This window comes from Enoplosus armatus, chromosome 24 (assembly GCF_043641665.1).
Source record: "Enoplosus armatus isolate fEnoArm2 chromosome 24, fEnoArm2.hap1, whole genome shotgun sequence".
Lineage (NCBI taxonomy): Eukaryota > Metazoa > Chordata > Actinopteri > Centrarchiformes > Enoplosidae > Enoplosus > Enoplosus armatus.
In genome coordinates, this window is record NC_092203.1 from 3529911 (window position 1) to 3553172 (window position 23262).

Here is a 23262-nt window from a genome sequence, read left to right on the forward strand (position 1 = left end):
CTCCATCCACAGCAAGCTGCTGACTTTCCCCCCCCTCCTCGTGCGACTTTCTCCTTTTTTTGGGGGGGCGGCCGATCTATGGATTTACTCTGATTTGAAGAGCGTCCGGAACCGTCTCGACTGTTGATCGGAGAGAGAGAGAGAGAGGGGGGGGGGGAGAGCTCCTTGCTGTTGTTGTGGTTGTAAACAACGAAAGAAAGAAATACAAATCAAATCGGGAAGGGTGATGTTTGCTTTGCACAGGGTTCGTCAATTCCGCGTCTTTTCCGCGCTGGTTGTCGGTTCGATTGTGTGTTGCGCGAAAAGGTGAGTGCTTTTTGTCATTTGAGTGAAGTCAAGGTTATTGCCCCGGCTGATCGATCCCCGAGTCACGGTGGTGTTTTTCTCTTGTTTTCCTGCTGTCATTTCAGCGTCAATGAACCGGGCAACATGTCTTTCGTGAAGGAGACGGTGGATAAACTACTGAAGGGGTATGACATCCGACTGAGGCCGGACTTTGGAGGTATGTTTACCCCCTCTCTCATCTCTCATTTCCCTTTCACGCCTGCAGGCAGGCAGCTTTATTTTTGGCGCCATTCGCAGTGTTGTGGTCAGGTGCAGAGGTGTAGGCCTATATCCATATTCTGCTGTTTAACCTCTTCCAGGGGCCCCTGTTGCAGTCGGGATGAGCATAGACGTGGCCAGCATAGACATGGTGTCAGAAGTCAACATGGTGAGTGAATCCTCTGTGTTTCCCGGACCGCAGAATGCATGCAGTCCTGCCTCATGCATATTGGCCCCCAGACAGCATGATTCCCCTGGCTTCCTTGCTGTAGTAGGAAGTGCTGATGTAAATCCAGTTTTTCCTTTCAGGCCCCATTATGTGATGCTGGGATGGATGGGCTGGGTTTCCTGTAAGCAATAAAACATCTTTATCTCACACGCTGCCAGTGCAGTGTTACCTTACAGCGCACACACACACACACACACACACAGAGCGCTCAGTCTATGGGTGTAAAAGAAAAAAAATAAATACAGCTTCCTGCTCCTGTTTCCAACAATGCTGATCCTCAGACAGTGGCATCGACTCACTTAGAGGATAAAGCTGCTGCAGCGGTTTTACAATCATTACAGTCCGCACACACAATGCATATGCGATACACAGAGTGAGGGAAACGTGCACTGGTGATGTCGGCCAGCCTCAGCTCTCACTTTGCTCTGCTTGTTAACCTCTCGAGCCACGGTTAACAGTGTTTCAGGAGTGTCCTCCCAGGAGGCCCTCTGAGCAGACAGCTATCCGGGAACTCTGATTGGATTTGCTAATTTGTGAGCTGGATGCTGTTTGCCCCCGTGTTGACACGTGTACCCACATGCAGGAAAGTAACTTCGGGCTATTGTATCTTAAAATATCAGCCGACGATGACCCACATTGCATCGCAAAAAACGAGCAACGCTGGCAAGCCCCACTGGCCACAATTTCCTTTCGCAGGAAAAATAGGATTTTTAAGACTCCAGACTGAATGACCTGCTCAGGTGGAAACTGTCCGTAATTGGATTGGATCCAGGCTTTGTAAACCCGCGAGCCACAACCGCTGATTCCAGATCAACACTTCTACTCTGACACGTTCCATGGGCCATTTCCTGTGTAGGTGTAACAATTATGACTTTTATTAGAGATGATGGCTCATATGCTTTTTACAGTACAGTCACTAAAGCAATGCGGTCATGAGGAGTCAAATTCCGGTCAGTCAGGGATGCGGCAGTTTACACCTTGGCCTGTGCAGAACATCATTTCACACATATAATGTCTGTTCCTTATTGACCAGATCTACCAAAGAGGAAAAAGGATTTTTACTGCACCATATCTGTAAATGATCATTATTCTTCTGGTGGGAGGTGTGTGTGTGTGTGTGTGTGTGTGTGTGTGTGTGTGTGTGTGTGTTGATCAATACTCGTGACTCAATCATTTCTTCACCTGGCTTTGACTTTCCATCCCGTGCTCTGCCCTGTCCCTGACATTTCAGTACACCCCTCAAAGCAACCCTGTCTCCTAGAAATGACACCCATGTACTATTAATTTCTTTGGCAGAACATGTTTTGTAGGAAGCGTATTTGCTGCCCGAATTATATTTAGTGGCAGCATTTTCTTTCCAGCGAAGGAAGTGCCACCTTTTTCTACCCCACGCAAGTCGCAGGAAGGTGGTTGGGACAGATGGAGGACGTACAAAGTGCAGGAATTTGTTTCCTGACTCCTGTGAGGGTTAGGGCAAGGCAACAAAAGCACTTAGGTTACGGTGAGGGAGAGGTTATTTGTTCCTTAATCATAACCAAGTGCTGTGAGTGTCCAAACATAACCATAAATCTTAATTGCTACAAGCAGATACAGTACTCTTGGAAAAACACAAAAGAATTGTATATTTTGCAAATATGTTTCCTTCTCATTTTTATGGAAAACATACCTCATATGGCATTATGTTTCTCTTAAAACATATTTGCAGTTGCAAATTAGTAAATTAGGCAGTTTCCTAAAGTTGCATTATTACAGGACTAAAAATCTTAGTTGTGAATGTCTTAAATTCAAAATAAACCCATGAAATATCACATGAGGAGAGACTTGGTTTGCAGGGGATGCTCTCATGCAGTGACAAAGGTGATAAAGTAAAGCAAAATCCTACATATGTTTGAAATAATGTAACATTTCACAATAAACCCTATTGTTTTAGCCAAGCCTTTGTGATCCATGCTATCAGCTTGGATCAGCTGCCAACATTTCAGTTGCTGACATTATTCAGCAGGCCAACTAGGCTATTCTCCGCCGAGCACATGAAGGCAGCTGATCAACCAAGGGAATCAGACAGCTGAGATCACACTTGAACTGGTAATTAATTAGGTCCGTTTCTCATCGCCACCACTGCACCGGGGGGACTGCACATGTGCATCTGCACTTGTTAGATGGATGATTCCTGGCCGTTATCCAGTGTTGAAGCCAAAACGAGACCAGTCAAGCTGTTTGTTATTTTCGCACCAGCGTTTGACATTTGGTGGATGCTTTTCATCCAACGCTGGGGCCGTCTGCGGTTATAGCATGGGGGGGACTTCTCCAGCGGGAAATGGATAATGAGCGCTTTTGTTCTGACAGTGACAGTGCCATGCGTTTATCCATTGAGCAACACTAAACAGCACAGCCCAGAGAAATGCTGCTCTCTCCATCCTGCATACATTTCAGTACAACCTCAGCTACTAAACCCACTCCCCCAGCCAAGTGGAACGACCTGCAGGCGTAAACGGGAAACTAGTTTTAAAAGTTGAGCCTTTATTGAGACAAGTACTGCTTGCTACGCTGAAATACGGCCTGGATCCTACTCAGCGTGTTCTACAAGGAGCACAGCCAAACAATGCTGCCAAATGTTAGGCTTGATGTGACTTTCTCTCCCATGCAAAGAGAAAAACAGAATGGTACAACACTGTGTCATGAAACACAAGCGTGGAAGGTTTTTGCAGTTTGTGAGTTAAGGTCCTTGTCCTGCAGCTTTAGCGTAGGTATGCGAGATCCAAAATCGTCTCATCGTTGTAGAAAACCAAGACAAAAGTGTTAAGAAAATGGTCGTTTTCAGGGGTGGAAGTGAGGTATTATGTTATGGTCAAAGAACATAAGAGGTCAACAAAGTCGCAAATAAATCAGAGCAAAGGGCTTAGGTTAGGCATCGAATGTGGAGGTTATGCTTGAGGTTATGGGGTGGCAAATGAGTGTGAGTCAATAGAATACTCTCACAGGCATTACAAGGTAATATATGTGTGCTTGCATGCATGTCAATGTGCAAATCTTTATTGGGGAGAAGACTGATTTATCCTTGTAATGGTTTGGAAACAAACATATAAACATGCTCAGATGCTTTGTCTAAAGTATAGGTCAAAAGTATAAAGTACTATATTAGGGACTGTGCACAAATTATTAGGGGGGGGGGACATCGTTTTGTTATGTTTGCTAATGTGGAAATTGCTAATTGGTGACGACTCAAGCAGAGATGAGGAGCGGGCTCCAGGGGTCTGGTAAACCCATGTCTTGCCAACTTCACACCCCCCAGATTTTATTCATTTTCAACTTGTAGTCCCCAACGCCTGAAGTGAAATCACTTGGGGCTTTATGCAGCTTTTTCTACATATGCAGTAGTACTCCTCACCACCTGGAAACAGATTTTGATGTGTAAAATCAGTGGAGTTCCCCTTTAATATACTATGGTTTGAATGAGATTACATCAAACCTAAATTATTTATGCTTTGCCTCCTTACTTATTAATAATGTTAAAACTAGTTGTACCAACTCAGTACTATATATTAAGATGTTAGGAGGGGGGTTAAAAGAAAATATTAATAGCGCTGGGGAGGGCCATGTTTTTTTCACCCCCCCCCCCCCCCCCAATAATTTGTGTACAGTCCCTTGATTTTAACATTATGTCCCAAGTGGACCTTCGTTTGCTGCCTCTCCTGACTCCTATGCTGTACATACCTCCACTCTGTTTGTTTGATGTGCAGCTCGAGTTCAGGTGGTCTTTGCAGCGTTATTAGCCCTGTCAATTTTACTGGACATAACACTCAGTCAAAACAGCAGATCAACAGACCTGAGGCATGAAGGGGGGGCGGTAAAGATATAGCATGTAAAGATTTATTGAGTGAAACAGAAAAGACCAGAGAAAGCCAGGGATCGAAGATGCTGAGAAATCCAGGGAATGGAAAGAGGCAGAGAGAGGAGGTGGTAGCTGATCGAAATACCCCGCAAGCCCGCAAGACAGAAAGTGAGTAAGGCATCTGGCTCGTCCAAGAATCCACCTGGCAGGGCAGGTCGACCAAGTCAGTTACTCAGACGCCTTCGCAGAGCGCGAGCTTCTGCACCAGCAGATGCTAAAGCGTCTGAGAAAGACAGACTAATTACCTCTGAGGTTTGTTTGTGGTGTGCCTTGTGCCTCCGCTGATGATAAACACATACTAGGACAAGATCAGAGCAAGGCGAAATAGATTCTGTGTGTGCTGAGGCAGTGTGTGCGTTACTTGTTAGTGCTGTTGCAATCCTACTCAGAGAGGGGAGTTTTTTAAAAGTTTCTTTGAGTATTGGACAATTGGTTTAATGCAGGGTATGGAGGTGGAAATGAGAGCATCGTGTTTGCCTGCATTAAAAATGTTTTGAAATACTGTTATTAAGAAAGTTTAAGTGCAAAATAAGGGCACCATGCGTAGGTGTGTTTTCATTATCATGACCTTCTCATGCAGAAATGGACAAACAGGCGCAATTCTATGTCACTGTAAGAGCCATCAAGGCCTTTATCCTGGCCCATTATCTGTGCTCTCACGAAAGTCATCATAATATTGTGAAATTAAATTATGGCACAATGAAGGTAGAGCTCGACACACGGGGAGCTGGTCAGAGTCGGCACTGTGAATGTAGTTTCAGTAACAGGCTGAACAAGCTAGTCATCCATACACCCACGGCTGCGTGTGGGTGTCAAAAAGAAAAAAAAAAATCTGTCATTATGGAGAGGTGAAAAGATCTCTCTTTCTCCAAATGTTCCTGCTGCCTGGTTTGTTTTTTAGATTTTAGTTTGCTGCAGTAACACAACAAACCCACCAACTATCTTCCCTTTGACTTGTTTGTATTGTTTTTCATTTCTCGGCTTATTTAAACGAACATATGCATATAGATTTCCTCTGCATGACTTAAGGTGAATTAAGTTTCAGACGCACAACCTGGTCTGACCCCGCTTGTGCCGCAATCACCAAGTTAACCACGTCCATGTGCTGCACACTCCCCCGGCATTAAATACATCTTGCAATCAGATGTTGCACAAACTCTGTCACCCTAATTATTTCATATAAGGTCTTCCAGTTATGCAAAAAGAGCATATCTTCTCTCTGTGCTCTGAGTGTGGCTTAATATACTCCCATGTCTTTTATCCGGCATCCGGCTTCCTGCCTTATGGAATGTAATTGGCCTCAGGAGAGAGCACGCTGTAGTGATGATCACTAAGATTTAGAACAACCAGAGAGGGCACTTCCTGGTTTGCAGCGCCAAACCCACTGATGATTTGAGGGGCGGCTGCCCGTTCTACTGACTCTAACTCTACAGTCATGATAATAGCCTCGCTCTGCGTTGCGTACACCTTTAAGACACTGCATGTATCGGCCTGGGGAATCTAAAATTGACAGGCGCCGGCCTCATTTCCTTTCTCGGTGCCACTCAAGCAGACGTTATATTGTAGCAAATAAAAAGGGGCAGGTAAACTATGAACTGGATTTATGATGGGGGTTACTGAAAAGGCCATCTGTCAACAGTCTCCTACTGTAATGGATATGGCAGATATGTGGGCTTTAAGAAGGAGAGTAAAGACCCCTGCAGAAATAATATGGAGGAACACTTCACCCTTGGCCAGACTTAGAGTCAAAGGTCAGGAAAAATCAAGACGTCCATATTTATTAGTATTAGTAGAGCGATGATAGGAAATGCAGTGAGAGAGATGCTCAGGAGCATCATATCATAATAGCTTATGAATTGGATCAGTTGCAGTGCGCACGTTTAAATCTTAGGGGTCGATGAGGAACAGAATAGGAGAGCTGAAACACATTTCTACATCAAAAGGTTGTTACTTTTGAGGCTTTTTTAAATGAGTTATCATTAATTACTTCTTCAGGCATAGAAAAACTATTCAAAGCATCAGAGCACCACTGTACAGACCGAAATAAAGAGGGAAAGACTTGACATGAATAGAGTTACATAAAGGGAGGCTATCTGTACACGGCTCATACGACAGGTCAGGACCACCACTTGTGAATTTTGTTTGTACCTAATAGAAAATTCGAAATGCGAAAAAACATTCGTGAATGCGGCAAGTCCTCTTAAATGATTCGTGCGTGCTACTTAAGCTAGCAAATCTGTTCTCACGAGTGGTACGAGTGCATGACCTTCTTTGTCTTTGTTTTGGGCAGCCTACACTCACACTCCCCAAATGTATAGCAGGTTACATTACAGTTTTACAGGAATAAAGCAAATTCTGATTTTGAATTGTGTAAATGAAACAAAATGATCGAGGGAGAGGACATGATATACGCCAATAGAAATAAATAAAAAGATGTGTGTACAGTTCTGTGTACTGCAGTGTCACAGTGGCTCTGTTCATATAAGACAAAAATCTTTTATTTGTACATTTACCATTGTTTGTTGCCTGTCTTTTGCTCCCTCTCTTTCTTCCTCTTTGTTATGAGGCTATACATCATAAGATATTAGACAGTGAGGAAATTATCCCATATATTGGAGGCCAACACTGTCATTTGGAGGAAAAAGCCCAATTCAATCACCTCCCCGTGTTTGCTCTCAATAAGGGACAGGGCTATTTTTACCATTCTATAGCAGCAGCAGAAGGAGGGGGGGGATAGGAACTCGCTGAGGGATTCCCCCGCACTGCGGTGATATACCGCCTCAGGGCCATCCCGAGGGAGAGCTCCGAAATTACATTGAAGTGAAATTGCTCAACTTGCACGGGGGTTCATATGGAGTACACGGTGATTACATATCGTATCATCGCTTTTCTTTCTCTCTCAACAAAATGGGAAGTTTAGTCGGGGGAAAAACTTGCAGAGCTGGGGCCATTTATTTTTCATGTTGCTGTTGAGCGGCTTTGATATGTGTCCGATGTAATGATGATGATTCTTTCTCTTTCCAGTTTATTAACGCGGCTCTATTGTGCTGCAGTCTGTGATGACGAGCTAGCTGCAGCATATGCTGGGGTACAGAGAGCATATGCCCTGTGACAAACAATGTTAGCAGGATATTTCCTAGATACTGGTGGTATCACGACATAGCAGTCGGTACACTAGCACTGCAGAGAGAAAGAGAGATTAAATTGAATATGGGTCAGTTCACAGCCAAAACTCTGCTTATCTGAATTCTCACACACCCTGAATAAAAGTGATTATCCCGTTGAGTTAATTGAATAATTGAGGCTTGCTGGAAATCATTTCCACTGGTCGCCATCTCTGCGGAAAACTTGTGCTAATAACCAAACAGCAGTGTGTGTTGGGAATTCGTGTGTTGTGGGAAATGGGAGAGTCGTCAATAATTCATAATCCATAGTCCTGGTTCATGGAAAGACTGAGCCCACCTCCCTAAAAAGGAAAGAAAAAAAAAAAGTTCCAGGGCAGGTGATGCAAAGCCGCACTCGTCCTCATCTGAAATTCAATTTGATTGTCTCCATGCAAGATTGATGAGGATTCCTTGGCCGCGTGTTTGCACAGGCTACATGGTTAATGTAAATCATTTATGTCTTACGAGGAGCGTATGCACTGTAGCTGCTCGCTGGGCTGCCCACCTGCTGTTCCTCTGATCGGGGATGGAAATGCATACCTAACGCGCGATACCAGCTCAGGGGGAGACGAGGGAGGAGAAGTGATGTGATAAGGGTCAAAGCGAGGCTGTGTAAAAGACACATTAGTCATTTGTAGGGATTGATGGAGGGTAAAGTTACAGTGTAATGGAGGAGAGGGGGAATCCAAGTCTACAGTCCTCATTCGTAGAGCAAATTACATTTTTGCCACATGCTGTGATCAATCCACACTGACCACTTTAATGGGACTATGACTGATAACACGTATTGCTCTTTATGTCACAAAATCCTGGAACCTGATTCATGTTCTTATCAGTTAAAGGAAGAATAGGATTAACTCCGTGCCGTCGCTGGTCTGGTAGATGGCAGCTTCCTGGTACAGGCGAGTTATTCAAAGTAAGAACCAAGGTTTTTATCACATGGTCAATGGATTCATACATTCTCAAATCACTTATGAAGCTGAGCAGCAATGTATTCATCCCTCAGAGCTGTATATCCTATGGAATCCGAGAAAGACAGAAGAGAGAAAGTAGTACCTGCTATGTCATGGCTGGATTAACCTGCTAGGGGCCTCAAAAAGAAAAGTGCAAAAAACACAACAGACTACACCAGCAGCTTAATTATATTTTGCCTACAGCCCCAGAGACCAACCAGTACTGTATGGCAATTGACTCAACTGAAAAGGGTGCTTCAAGTGGGTCTTTCTTAAACCGCTCTGATTTAATATGCTATATTACACTACCATAAAGTTCAAGAGAGACCCAGACATTCTGACTTCCCAAGACTTCCCATAATGCAACTCAATAGCATCTTTCATTATGCCCCCTGACTCCAAAATGGCCACTTTCAAACTAAAGGGGTAATCCGGCCATTTAGTATTTCAGTTCTAGATATCAGAGGATATCACGCAACTGTTTTCACAGGCTGAGTAGTACTCCTTATGACATGTTAACCAAACTTCATAGGCAAAATTGGTGGCGTGCCCCTTTAAGTCTCCTATGCTTTAAGTTGGCATGAGCTAAAATGCATTTGTTAGTTAGTCTTTTTCTATAAACTAATGGAGGTTGTGAACTGGAGGCTTTCAGAGCCCCTTGAGGTAAAGCAGGCAGTAGCCTGGTTAGCAATTGAGCCCTGACTGCTGTAGTTATAGTACTGTATTATTTGAGTCATTTATTTTATAGACGTGGCATACACAACTGCTCGCACAGAGATTTTTTCCCACTGCTTTTTTTTCGATAAAACTCGTCAATTTATAGCGTGAAGTGAAGTGATAACATGGAACATCTACTCGAAACACACCTGCATGTGCTCATCATTAATGGGTAAAATAAAGATATCGTCTGCCGCACATACCTCTAGGGCTGCAGCTCATATCATCATTTTCATTATTGATTAATCAAATTTGTTTTGGGTCTATTGATTAAACGTTTAGATTTAACGACAAGGATAGTGAATAATGGCCATGTGGCCTGCGGTGACGTCTGAAGATGGGTTGTTTTGTCCAACCAACAGTCCAGAATTACAATGATATAAAACAGAGGAAAGCAGCAAATCCTCACGTTTGAGAAGCTGGAAATGGAGGATGTTGGGTATTTTTTGCTTGATAAATGAGTTAATTATCAAAATTGGTTTAAAGAGGGCATGGAAAGATGATTTGTGCTGTGGTTGTGCTTTAGGGGCTGCGGAGACCAAACAGGCCATAGTTCAGTTCCACCACTATACTGTACATTTATGGCTCAGTGCCAATGCGCTTTCTCTCTCATGCTGTGTGACCAATCTGGATCCTGTGCTGACTAAGATCTTCCCTGTTCAGATCTCAGTGTCCTAACCAAACCTGGAAAACATATTCATTAAGCATGAAGTATTCATAAAAAGATAAAGGAATGAAAAAATGAACATGTAGCCAATTGCCTGAAATTGCATGCTTTTATTTTCTTCCATTCTTTAGTGATCTCGTGAGAATGCAAGTGTTTTCTAAGCATTAGTAACACCGTGTTAAGAAGAAGACAAATGACTACTTCAGTTACGTAACGTCTTTGGGAAGCCATGCTCATTGCAGTTGGCCGTTCTTAATCTTCATTTTTGTTTGTGTTTGGTGTGAACCTGAAGGCTGCAGCACCAACGGACATGTGTGCCTTTGCCAGTGCCAGCTTGGTGCGGGCTGGTTTCGTTTCAATGCCACAGCGGGCAGAGGGGAGATCATGGCATTGCCCCCAGAGAGAGACAGAGAGAGAGACAGAGAGAGAGAGAGAGAGAGAGAGAGAGAGAGAGGGGTGCAGACAGGCTGAGATAAAAACAGAAATAGAGAAGAGAGACTGTTAGCTTGGGTAAGTGGATTATGTGATGTGGAAGGAGGGAGGGGCTCTGTCCTCTATCTCCGCTGCCGCGCTTCTGCTCTGTTCAAACACTACTCGAATCAAGGCAAAACAAAAACATGTACTTGCTTATCATCCCATTTTTCGAAACTCACATAACCGTCCTGAAAATGTTTGATTTCACAGCACTAATAGTGTCCTCATGGCTGGCCCTTTGGCGCTTCTTGCCAATGCTTTTTTGGCTAAGGTGCCAGATGGCGAGGGAGAGAAAATCAGAATGAAGACTTTCATGTTCGCGAACACTTCAGTGATTCAAAAGAAAACCAGTAATTAACTCGGTCTTTTTGTAAAATGTACTTTGTAGATTTCTGACTGTTGTTTAGACAAAATAAGTCATTTATCTTGCGATTCTTTTATTTTTTAGACATTTTTTCTTCTTCTTGATTTTATAGATGAAACAATAACCTCTTCCAAACAAGACTAAGAAACTACATCTACGCAAGAGGCCATGCTAACATCAGCATGTTAACATGCTCACAGTGACAATGCTGACATGCTGATGCTTGGCGGGTAATGTTCACCAGGTGAATGTCATTAGCTCTCCAGGTCCGACAGACTGACAGTTGCCATCCCTAGAGCCACGCTGTTGGCTAAAAAATTATTGATGGATGAATCATTAATGAAAATAATCATTACTCACGACCCGGAGCACAACCACAACAAATCAGAAACGGACATAAAAAATAAATTGAACAAAAAATAGAAATAAGCCATACAACAAATGGTCCACCTGTTCAAACAACTCAAAGCAAGCCTATCTAACTTTTTTGCAGGATAGCGGCCACAAGTGGCTATTATGGGATAATGGTAAATGGTGGTAGTGGCACAAGTGAAAAAGAGTCATAAAGTCAGTGAATTCACTCAGTGAAGTCAGTTAAACTGGAAAAATCTATAAGCCATAAGCAATTGGTAAAACCAGACCAAGTAAGGCAGCAGTGACAAAACCTGTGCATGTATTTAATTGAGCAAGAGCATGTTGTAATGTTTATGAAATCAGTGTTCTTCATTAGTAAGATGAAGAATGTGTTACTTCTTCTTTCAAAAGTTACACAGTCCCATTTTAACAACCGCTTGACCAGCTAATACAGCCAAGTTTGCGTTTAAGTGGTAAAAGACGTCCAAAGCTCTTATATATTGCAATTGAGCCTTTGAGATTGAGTCTGTTTGAATTTGATTGCATTTTGGGAATAGGGAGATATCAATTAGACTAACAAATTCGGTTTGACCTCAGAGGATAGCACAATAAAATGTTAATTAAAGCATGTATTTCCGTGTGGGTCCCCTATGGAGAGAAAATAATAATAGCTTGGCAAATAACAAAACTACATAACAAAATAGAGTTGACAATAATTAACTGTGTTTTGAAAGAAGAAAAAAGGGTCCTGTAAATCTCGAGGGTCAGCCTATTTGAATTAAATGAAAGGCAGCATATGTTTAAAAAGCTTTTGGGCGCCGTTTCAGTTCAACTCTGAGGCTTTGTGAATCACTGTGCCTCAGAATCACTGGGAATACACTACTGTTGATATATTAGAACGTTTCTATGAAATCTTCCACTAAAGCTGCAGCTCCATGAGTCAGCCTGCCCACACGCTGCACAATGGCACATTACTGTATGGGCTACTGTATTCCAGAAGGGAGGGCAAAGGCACTTCTGAGAATTTGGCTGCAGCGTATGAACCAGTTGGCCCACACTCCTTCCAGCTTGTAGGATGCTGTGTCATGTCATATAAATATTAGGAGCACTAACAGTGGGGAATGGGCAGAGATAATATTTCAGGTCTGCAACAGCTTGTTCAATGCACTTGAAGTGTCTTTGTGTGTAATTTAAGTAGCCTAATTAGAATAAAAGATTTAGTATATATCAGATGTGACCTATTCTTATTGTCTTCTTCCCTGTTTATATCCATAGGACTACACGTTGACCATGTATTTCCAACAGTACTGGAGGGACAAGCGTCTAGCCTACATAGGAATCCCCCTCAACTTGACCCTGGATAACAGGGTGGCCGACCAGCTCTGGGTCCCTGACACCTACTTCCTCAACGACAAGAAGTCTTTCGTCCATGGAGTCACCGTCAAAAACCGCATGATCCGCCTGCATCCAGACGGAACCGTGCTGTACGGCCTCAGGTGGGTTCTGCCTCGCGCTGCAAACAGATGGTCTTTTGTCAATATGTTTGTTCGGTGATGCTTCTGAGTAGGTACTGTGTGGCTGCATGCTTTCATAGCTTATATTACTTCTCCTGTTGTATGTTTTGGTCATGCTCCACCCAGACCCAAATGAGCCACACTGTTGCACTGGGTGACACGCTGATGCTGTGAATACTCACTAGAGCACCAAATGTGTATTAATCCACAACTGAAAATAAGATAAATACATTTCCTCTTATTTGAGTAGCGTTTGCTAAAAACTACAGTGCCCAGCTGTTTTAGGAAATTACTGAGCCTTTTTAATAGTGAAACTATAAATTGACAACCTGTTTTGAAAGGTCAGAGTAGGGAAGTGTGAAAGTATTGTGAGACGGACTAACACATTGTGGGTTTTGGTCTTTTCCAAATCCATATCTTTTTAAATCTTCTAAATTGATTCTACATGCGTATGCTGTGTTTCCCAGAGTTTATTTATGTTGTTAGAGTGGTAATGCGCAATTTCTGGGCCATGCAAATGAGCAACACTCCCCACAACAGGCAACAAAGTGAATCTCAGGGTCAGAAATGTTCCCAGATGTTTCCCAGTGTCAAGTTAATTCTATGTGTTTAAAGCCCTATTACGGCGCCACAGTTGCCCAAGCTGAGAACTTGGCAGTTATCTGAGCAGCCAGAGGATTATGCGTCGTGCTCAAGGGCACCCCGGCATTTGATTTTTTTTAAGACAGGGAGGGTGCAGTTGGAGATGACCCATTAAAATAAGTACAAACAGGTTACAAGGTGCATTAATGCAATGTTAAGCTTGCAGCTGTTGTTTGATATTTGTTTCATAAAGCCCTTGTTTTGGATTTCCATTGATCTTTTCGACAGGCAGGTTCAGAGGAGTTGGTGTGACCTATGAATATGGATGCATGCTTTGAATTATTAGAGTGCAAAGCAAAAAGTGTGTGTGTGTGTGTGTGTGTGTGTGTGTACGTTCTTATGTGTTATGCTTGTGTTTGTATTTGTCCGTGTTCATACTTTACAGCCATGCAGCCATGCTTGATTATGCAAGTAGAGTTCATAGCACTTAGCCTTGTGGGCTACTTATAGACCTCGCAATGCTTTCAAGAGTTCAAAGGGAGAGGGAGATGTGTGACGTGGTGTTTGTGATATGAACTGTTACATAAATGTCAGGTAAGGCTGAGTCACATGCTGAATTAGGGATTTTTTCTTCTGACCGATAGCTGATCCTTGTTAACCGATCATAAACCGTTAACCGACATGATTGAAATGTACTGTTTAGAGTGGACAAATGTCTGTGAGCCATTAAAAACAATTTATTTTTCATAAGAAAGCTTTTACTTGTAGTCGCATTTTTCAGACTTCAAATAGTCCTAAAATATAATAAACAGGCCTACCTCAGTCCTGACTGGCGGTTTTCATTCAGAAATAGCAGCATGTCGACACACTGTGGGGTTAGTCTGGTGCGCAGGCTGTTGGCTGTGAGACCCGCATCGATGTCCGGGGAACGCAGAGACAGCGCCTCGCCCCCTTCAACTAATAATTACTTTCTCAATCAATGAATCATTTACTAATACTATAATGTGGCAGAAAATAGAGAAATTGGTTCATTTATATGTTTTACACCATGTATTCATGTGTAATCATTTATTTCATGAAGTCTTATTTGCTTATTTAATACTGAACATTTTTGACTGCATAACCCACAGTCCAAACAGATATTCAGTTTACTGTCATAGAAGCTATGAAAACCATCAGATATTCACATTTGAAGAGATGGAACCAGAGAAACTGGGGCATCATTAAAAGTGTAATCAGTTCATTGATTAGTTGTTTCAGCTCTAGTGTTTATTATTTTGAAGGATGTAATATGTACAGTTTTAAGTGTGTTTTGATGATGCTTAGAATGAAAAAGTGAAGTGGCCGACAAGCTTCAACGTTTCATATTCTATAACAGTGTAAAAAGATCAGTCATATTTTGGAAATCCAAGTCTGAAAATCTGCATGTAAACTGTGTGTCACAATCATTACAATACGTCTATATCTCGCAGACATGTTTATGTTGTTGTAATTTTAGCTGTATAATAATATCACCTAATGGGTTTCCACAGCCTCATCCGAGTCTTTACTGAATGAAGACATGCAGTGGCTAACTGCCAAGCAGCCGGCTTTTAATCAGGGCAGACTTAGCCGAAATCATTTTGAATTTGCATTTCACTTCGCTGCTTATTTTAACTGTCTGATTATCAGCCGTTTGCGCTCATACATCTGATAAACAAAGGGATACCTCCTCATGACCCAGTTGAGATGAGCAGGCACTAAACTCTGCCAAAATGTGTTGCCTCAACATGATGTTTTATCTATATTTCCACTTAATCACCGGATGGAGGGTAGCCAGTTTTGTTGATGGGGACATGAACATGAACTTTAAATTAAAAAAAAGAGTGAAGACTGCTTGTCTGTCTGTGACCTATGGTATAATAATGTATACAGTTACACAGTCAGCATTTTACCTTGCAGGCGGTGCCATGATCTTATTTTAACATGACAATGCCAATAATCTCCAGTAATATGAAGCCAAAGAGGATCTTGTGTAAATACAAATGGATTTTTAGTTTCCTATAAAGATGATAAGACAAAGTCAAGTGCTATCACCTTAATGCGTTAATCTAATTGTATTCCCACAGTCCCTTATGCTTCCCTGTTAAATACGACTTACCCGCATTGCTGTTTTTATAATAACAATTCAAATGGGCCAGAAAAGATGATGGAAACCCCTGCCTCCCGTAGTACCTTCTTTCCATCTCCCTTTCAGTACAATTTGTGTAAATCACATTCTGACATATTCTCTCTCCTCCCATCTGTGTCTTCCTTTTCAGGATAACTACAACAGCAGCGTGTATGATGGATCTCAGGAGGTATCCCCTGGACGAACAGAACTGCACTCTGGAGATAGAGAGCTGTGAGTAGAGATGCCTAATGCCTTCAGGAGCGACTGTCAGCACACCGTGCAGCCTGAGAAGGAAACCAACACAGCCCCATATGTGAAATGTTACAGTCTGAGCGAAACCATATCAAACCTGCTTCATTTTTCTTTTCTTTTGAGGTCTGTAGCACTTGTTTTATATCTGTCTCGGGTACCAGAAGGATGGGGTTTACCTTATATGACAATTATGACCAACGGCAGAATTAATCAGCTCACCTTAAAGGGGTGTTCCACAGATTTGATATTGCACTTCCATAAAGTTTAGATACAATTTAGGATGAAGCAAAGGTCAAAATTGAAGCACCACAGGCTGAGATATTCTGACTTTTGTGGTCCGTTGTGGTCTCCTAGTCCAAGTTGAAATTACTCTGGTGACATCAAAAGGGTTATTTTTTCAGTCCCACAGAAGACGTCGTACAATTATTTACGAGAAGCTATGTCAGCACTACATGTGTAAAATCGGTGGAGTGCAAGTTGGTGGGGGACTGGGCCGTCCATACATTTTCTTGACAAGGGATGACACCGGAGTCATTCATGTGTCCCTGGTGGATCTCTGGTTCTCATTGCTAACCATGCAGCATCTACTGTCTTGAGGGATAGCAGGAGAACAGTATCTCCAAAGCACGTAGCGGCACCGAAGCAAAGATAATAAGTAAGCTATTGGCCTACATCCAAAGATTTTATGTAAGTAAAAGTTACACAGAATAATACAGGAATTAGGCTTCATTTTTTTCTACTAGCAGTGACGTTTTTCGGCCTTTTCCTAAGAAGTGAAGCTGGGGGATGATAGGAGTCAGCTTAAAGAAAATCACCAATAGATATGTGATTGTTGATGGGGGCAGAAGAAACAACCTGTAAGCACACTGCATTGACATGGCTAACTTGTTAGCAAACAGTTGCCTATTTACACATCCAGCAGATACGGAGCAACATTAGCATTTGCCGGTCGACTCTACGTCAGCATTGGCCTTGCAATGGTAGATGGTGTGTTGAGCCATTTCCAACCCATGAAATGCTGATTTTTATACTTTTGGTAAATAATGTCAGTATTCTTGTCAGTACTCCAGCATTGGTGTGTTTCATCACAGTACAGTCATATCATTTAGGTTACAGCTCAAAAAACATGTTGAAGTGCTTCGGTTAAGAGTACCTCTTTCAGAATGGAGCATGTAAAAGATATTTTCAGATTTCTATTAATAGTTTCTATCTTAGAATAATTTAAAAAAAGATACAGAAAGTGAAGCTACCTTGGACAGAGGAACTATCAGCTATTTTTGAATTCTTTTGACATTTTTATTAACTCAAGTGAACCCATTAACTAACTTGCTTTTCAGAGCAACGTCTGGTTCTTGGAAACAACTTCAAACATGTTTTTTTTTTTTCTTCCCAAATGACAGCCCAGTTGGATGATCAGCGACACTGCATATCTTGGTCTCCAGCGATGGTTAGACAGATGGTTACACCTTGGTGTGTGTGTGTGTGTGTGTGTGCTTCTTCTTGTGCAGATGGCTACACCACAGACGACATCGAGTTCTACTGGAAAGGGGGCGAGTCGGCCGTGACGGGGGTGACACGGATCGAGTTGCCTCAGTTCTCCATTGTCGATTACAAGTTGGTGTCCAGAAACGTAGTGTTTTCCACAGGTAAATGCTGCTCTGTAATGTGTTGTCTATGGGCTTTGGCCTCCACAAACTGAATAATACATGACAGACTGACAAGTGGATGTTACATTTTAGATGATATTGTTCATATCAAGCGTTGGCCTATTTTCAAGCTGATTATTTAATCAATTCCTGTAGCAAACAAATTCGTGCCAAAGCTTGATCTGTTGATCTTAAATCCTCAGAGCCAAAGTTGTGTTTGTCAGTGCTTCTAATTGGGTTGAAGTGAGGAAATGCGCTGCCTTTGAAGTATCCCTCAAGCAACAGCGGCTGATGCAAGGATATTGGAATGGTACTTAACCAAAACATGCTGTAAACGCTGTGATTTACAGAGCAAATTGAGTCCATGTCAGGCGGTCCTTGACCCTAAGAGGTGACGGTTTGGTTATCATGCTGACATTAACAAAATGTAGCTGAAGACCCCAATCAATACAATCAATCAGTGTGACAGCAGCAAGTTGAATTAAAGCCCCCTTTGTGTTTCTCTGACATGAAACAGTCAGGACTAAATGAGCAACTATCTATGTTAAAGTTGTGGGAAAAAACCTCCGACCACTTATCTGTCGTCAGATTTTGATTCAGATGTTGCTGCATTCTGATTGCATAGAAGTATGTGACATCACATTTTTCCCGCCCACTTCAAATTGTTGAGAAACGCAAAAAACATGAATGTGGTAAAACTCTCATGTGAAATAACCCAAACTGTTCTAACTTTGGAAAAAAAATGATTGAGAAAATATGTTTTTAGGGCCTTTAAGTTTGAGTTTATTCTCATATATCCTTAAAATAATTTGACTTTTTTTTTGAATGCTTTCTAATAAATTTGACATCTTAATTAATTGTTAGTTAAGGCAATGCAAAGGCTGTTGTGTGTAGCTGTCACATACTTTGAGTCTTTGTATCAAAGCTCATATGGTACACTTAAAAATAAATAAATCCGATGCCATAACCTACTTGAAAACAAAGCCAACAGCAGTGTAACAGAGTTTCAATAGCCTGCAGCAAACCCAAATGATCCTCCAAACCCGTAATGAATATTTACTGATCAAAATTGAAACACGGATGCACAGGAAAACGAAATGCAAACACAAGAAGGAGGTGTACGCGGCTTATATATCTTTTGTCGTTGGTGTCATCGTTAACTGGTGTTGTGAAACACATCAGTCAAGTGTTATTTATAGGTTCACAATGGCCTTTTTCAGTAGAGATTTACATCTATCTGGGTAATTAATCAGAAGACAGGGTGACACGTTAAGTTCCTGTACATGAAAAACATTTGCAGTATCGTATTTCATGTAATTCATTTGTGTTGCTAACTTGGAGGAGTGTAGAAGGGTAATTCAACAATCCTCACTGCTCGCAGGGGTATTCTGCTGTATGCTGTGAACTTTGGTTTTCATGTCACAGAGGTCCTAAATTAATCCAATTTTTATGTGTTCATGCAGGCCTAGATACAGAACTTTATTGACACTGCCTAACCAACTGCCATATAATCTGGTCAGCGGAGACACATTCAGAGAGGCAGCTTCTCCACAGCCGTAGCGGGGAAATAAAAGCCGTGTGACATTTAGTAATAACATAATTTCTCACAGACGTTATGCTCATGAGAAGGAGCCACACCCTGTCTGAGAAGGACATGAACAGTAAATCATTCTTTTGTTTGCTTTTTGGGTATTTTTAACATTTCTGTTGGGGCTGCACAGGCTTTTTGTTCCCTCTCAGTCTTCCCACAAGTGCCTCACTCTGAGTCTTTGCCTTTGCTTTCACCATCATTTTCACTGTATGATTGTCTTTGCCTTTATCTCACAATGTGGCACATGTGCTGCATTGCGTTTACAAATCATTGCTGGCTGTGCGCAGTACTCTGCCTCCATGCGCGAATCACATGTGAATGCGCCGAGGCGAGAGCACCAGAGTGCACTTGTTTATGGGAAGTAGCATGTCCCCTGTGGGTGGCGACTATTAAAGTTTAGTGACCAGTGGTCTGCTCCCGTGCTCTTGGCAGGATGTGTGAAGCACGTCAAAGGCCCCCCGCGAGGCTGGCTAATGACCAGGTTTCCTCCATTACATGTGCCACTAGTCAGCCATTAATGCCCCCAATCCCTCCTTTCTGTCCTGTCTTGGTTACTCTCTGTTGCTCTCAACCTTCTTTAGTATATATTTTCCACTCTTTTGTAAGAGGCGTGATTGGATGCCAATTACCCTGCTCTCTGACAGAAAAACAGCCCAGGATTCAGAGCATCATATATTCATGTGGAATGAGGCCCACAACATCAATTATTCTCCTCTAAGCACAAATACAAACACTGCCTGCTTGTGTGCGTACATACAGTATGTCCATATGCAAATGCATACTGGACCAGACAACATTGCTGCGTTAGATGACATTTAAGTGTGTTGATTGCACATTGCATGCATTCATCAACGTCAAAGCTATCACCACCTTTATTGTCTTCATCCTCTCTGTCAGCTTCGTTACGTCAAAATAGCTGCAATAATAACAGCTTTTATGTATTCGATAACATCTTTATTTACATGTTTTTGCTGTCATTTCACAGTACAGCCCTTGAATTCTCCTTCAGGTTCAGGTTATAAAACATGAAATGTTTCGTTAGCAGCTTTTGAAAATAGCCCTGAAAGTGCTATTTTTAATATGAATATTCCTCTGCAATGCATTGGTTTGCCTAAGCACTGTTGTCCTCTCTGCATACAAAGATGACGACTTCAGTTTCTAAAGGAATTCCTGGTTTTATTTGGATGGTGGTGATACAGAAACGCACACAGCCGTATGCTGACAAACACACATATCATGATGGAAGTTCACTTTTTTAGCTTTAATAATTTCAATAATTGACCATTTGCTAAGCACGGGGCCTTAGTTACTGTTGCTACACCTGTCAAGCTTTACATTCTCGAATGGGATATAGCACGCATATCTCTGTCAAACACATTTTGTTGCCAGATCAAAACTGCCAGTGGTTACAGCACAGTCTCTCACTGCATGTAAAACCTGACTGCGACACTTCTGCCATGAGGGTGACAAAATAGACAAAAAAGAGAGCCAGCAGACCTCCTACTCTTCACCGCTCCCGTCTACCCAGCCGCCCTCCCAGACTCCATTGTTGTACTGCCATCATCCACTCAACTTTTAAAACCATCCCTGCATCCCGTCTCTCTCTCTCTCTCCTCCTCGGCCTCACACATGGTGTTCCTCCCACTCGCGCATGTTGTTTGGTGTAGCAGTTACAGCCAGTACAGTTCTACACCCACGCGCGAGCGAACCTCAGCCTCCTCTTTTTCTTAAACCACTTCTCCAGCTGCTCCTGCGAAGATACCCGGTTCCGATTTAGGCTGGAGGAGCTGCCATTGAGGATGCATCAAAAGAAGTGAATGGGATATTTTAAGACCCGTGACAGTCTGTTCTCATACTCACACTCTAATGAAGTGTATGTTTAGCGTGTGTTGACTTTGATCATGGCTGCCAGACTGTTAACCATGAGCCGAATACAGGAGGATCATCTAATGTGAAAAATAAGGCATAGTCTGTGTATTTATATTAGCTTTACACCAACCAGCTCTATAATATGCATGACAATGAGCTGATGTTTTGGTTTCATACAAAGTTTGAACTTTACAATTAAATTAAGTGGTTCTTTAAATCCCTCACTAGATGAAAATGGATGGTTACCACTTGAAAAGCCCTTAACTGTCTTCCTTAACAGGGACTGTCTGTCTTTGCTTTTTAGAACATTTTCTTTTTCTGAGTCATTAAAGTCTTACCTTACTGTACCTTTTTAGTTCCTACTCCTGTGAGTAGCACCGTCTGCTCATGCAAAGTGCTGTGTGCTCTACCTCTGTTTATTCCAAACAAACTCGTGCTGCTGCTGGAACTGTAAAACACATGCATACAGTATTGTGTTCATATTTGTGTATGCCAGCAGATGATTATAGATCTTTCCTGTACTGGGTGTTAACAGCAAATATAAAAACTGCACGGGCTACAGACGCAATCATTGTGTGATGGCATCAATGTACATTATTTATTTGAATTTTTTTTTATATATTTCCAAATATTATGTACATATGACGTTGTTAAATGGGATAGGAAGTTATTAGAAATCATCATCTGGGAGCCATGAATGTCTTCACCAAATACCATTGCAACCCTTGCCGTATTTGTTGAGATATTTTAAAAATATTTAAAAAAACTAAAATGTCCTCCTGCTGGTGACATTAGATGAAAAGTCAGGGGTTAACCAAACTTTAGTAGATTTATCCTCTGGGAACCATGAATGCCTGTCCAAGAAGTTATTTCAGTCTGAAACAAAGTGGTTGGCCGACGTACCAACAGAGCGACATTGCCATCTATGAAGAGCCACAAAGTTATTTGTAGAACTTGGGTTCTTTGCAGTGGAATGTAAAATATAATACATTATTTCCTGTGTGAAAAATCACCATTACAACATCACAAACACAATTCCCATACAGACCCATATATTTGCTCGGGTTACAAACTGGGTCTTCTGGCTGCGGACTGCCTTTAAATGTCAATTATGTCAGTCAGTAGCAGTTATAGTAGATAATAACGTTTGATGAACAGCCCTGCCCTTTCAAATAACATGTCGGGATTTTATTGCACTCCAACGTACAGTAGGCACAGAATCTCAATGAGATTGTGTGTGTTTTTTCAGAGCAACTCTCCATCCAACTCTGCACACAAGTGTGCAGTCGCTTGGACCCACGCTCACCAGAAGCAGCTTTGGCTGAAACCCACGGATTGGAAATGACAGTGTAATGGCTCCAACTTCTCCTCCAGTATGAAATGAAAATGGGAAAATAGCTAAGAATAGCAGGAGTAACGAGCCATAGATTCAATCCATGAAGTTTCTCATCAAACTGCTGGGAGATTGATGAGAAATCATGCTTCGCCCTTTTGTCTGACTTTCATGCACACGCACGCACATACGCTGTTTATGTGCCAGGTCATTGAAAAGAGATAGCAGAAGTGCTCTCTGGTAGCAGATCGTGGTGAGGAATGTTATTTCTGATTCCTGACTTCTAAAGCGTCAGCGGCGCTGCTACATGCATTTACAAAGCTATCATCCCTGCAGTAATGCTGAACCCTTCAGAATCATCAGACGAATTATGTAGGTGGATGAGATGCGGAGAATTGATAAATCAAAATGTGCTGAAATTTTTATCACCATCCCAAATATTGTGTCACATCGTCATGAAATAGGGTTACAGTTTTGTGTGTGTATGTGTATGTGTTTCGGCTAGTGAAGGGGATACTTGTTACCATGGCGATAAATCCAACACATGCTGTCGAGGTTGTCATGGAAACTGAAACAAAAACACAAGGTGTCCCTGTGTGCTCCTATGAATAATATAAGTTAGATGTTGTTTTTACTGTCAACATTTGAATGTTTTAAGTATTTTTTTTTAATCGGTAGAACCACATGTACTTCTGTAGTTCAGTTTTATCTCCTGTAAAATTGCCATTTCTAAATCAAAAGGTTTAAACGCGCTGCTTCTATCTCTGTCTCCTCTTTCCTTAGGTGCCTACCCTCGACTGTCTCTGAGCTTCAAGCTGAAGAGGAACATCGGCTACTTCATCCTGCAGACGTACATGCCATCGATCCTGATTACCATCCTCTCCTGGGTCTCTTTCTGGATAAACTATGATGCGTCAGCAGCCAGAGTGGCTCTAGGTAAGAAGCCGTGGCTGTTAAGGAGCAGGT

At 42.1% G+C, this 23262-nt stretch overlaps 1 protein-coding gene across 4 annotated transcripts in view; it reads left to right on the top strand.

The window, feature by feature from the left end:
* Positions 1–23262, top strand: part of LOC139306631 (gamma-aminobutyric acid receptor subunit beta-3-like) — a 54571-nt gene that overhangs the window by 23258 nt on the left and 8051 nt on the right. For 2 of the 4 annotated variants that reach the window (XM_070930534.1, XM_070930535.1), the window contains exons 1-7: positions 227–306; positions 411–502; positions 645–712; positions 12633–12853; positions 15754–15836; positions 17366–17503; positions 23080–23232. In XM_070930534.1, the coding sequence (XP_070786635.1) occupies positions 227–306; positions 411–502; positions 645–712; positions 12633–12853; positions 15754–15836; positions 17366–17503; positions 23080–23232 (835 nt within the window). Of the gene's footprint in view, positions 1–226; positions 307–410; positions 503–644; positions 713–12632; positions 12854–15753; positions 15837–17365; positions 17504–23079; positions 23233–23262 lie in introns of those variants that run through there. The other 2 variants (XM_070930532.1, XM_070930533.1) reach the window with 1 other exon arrangement.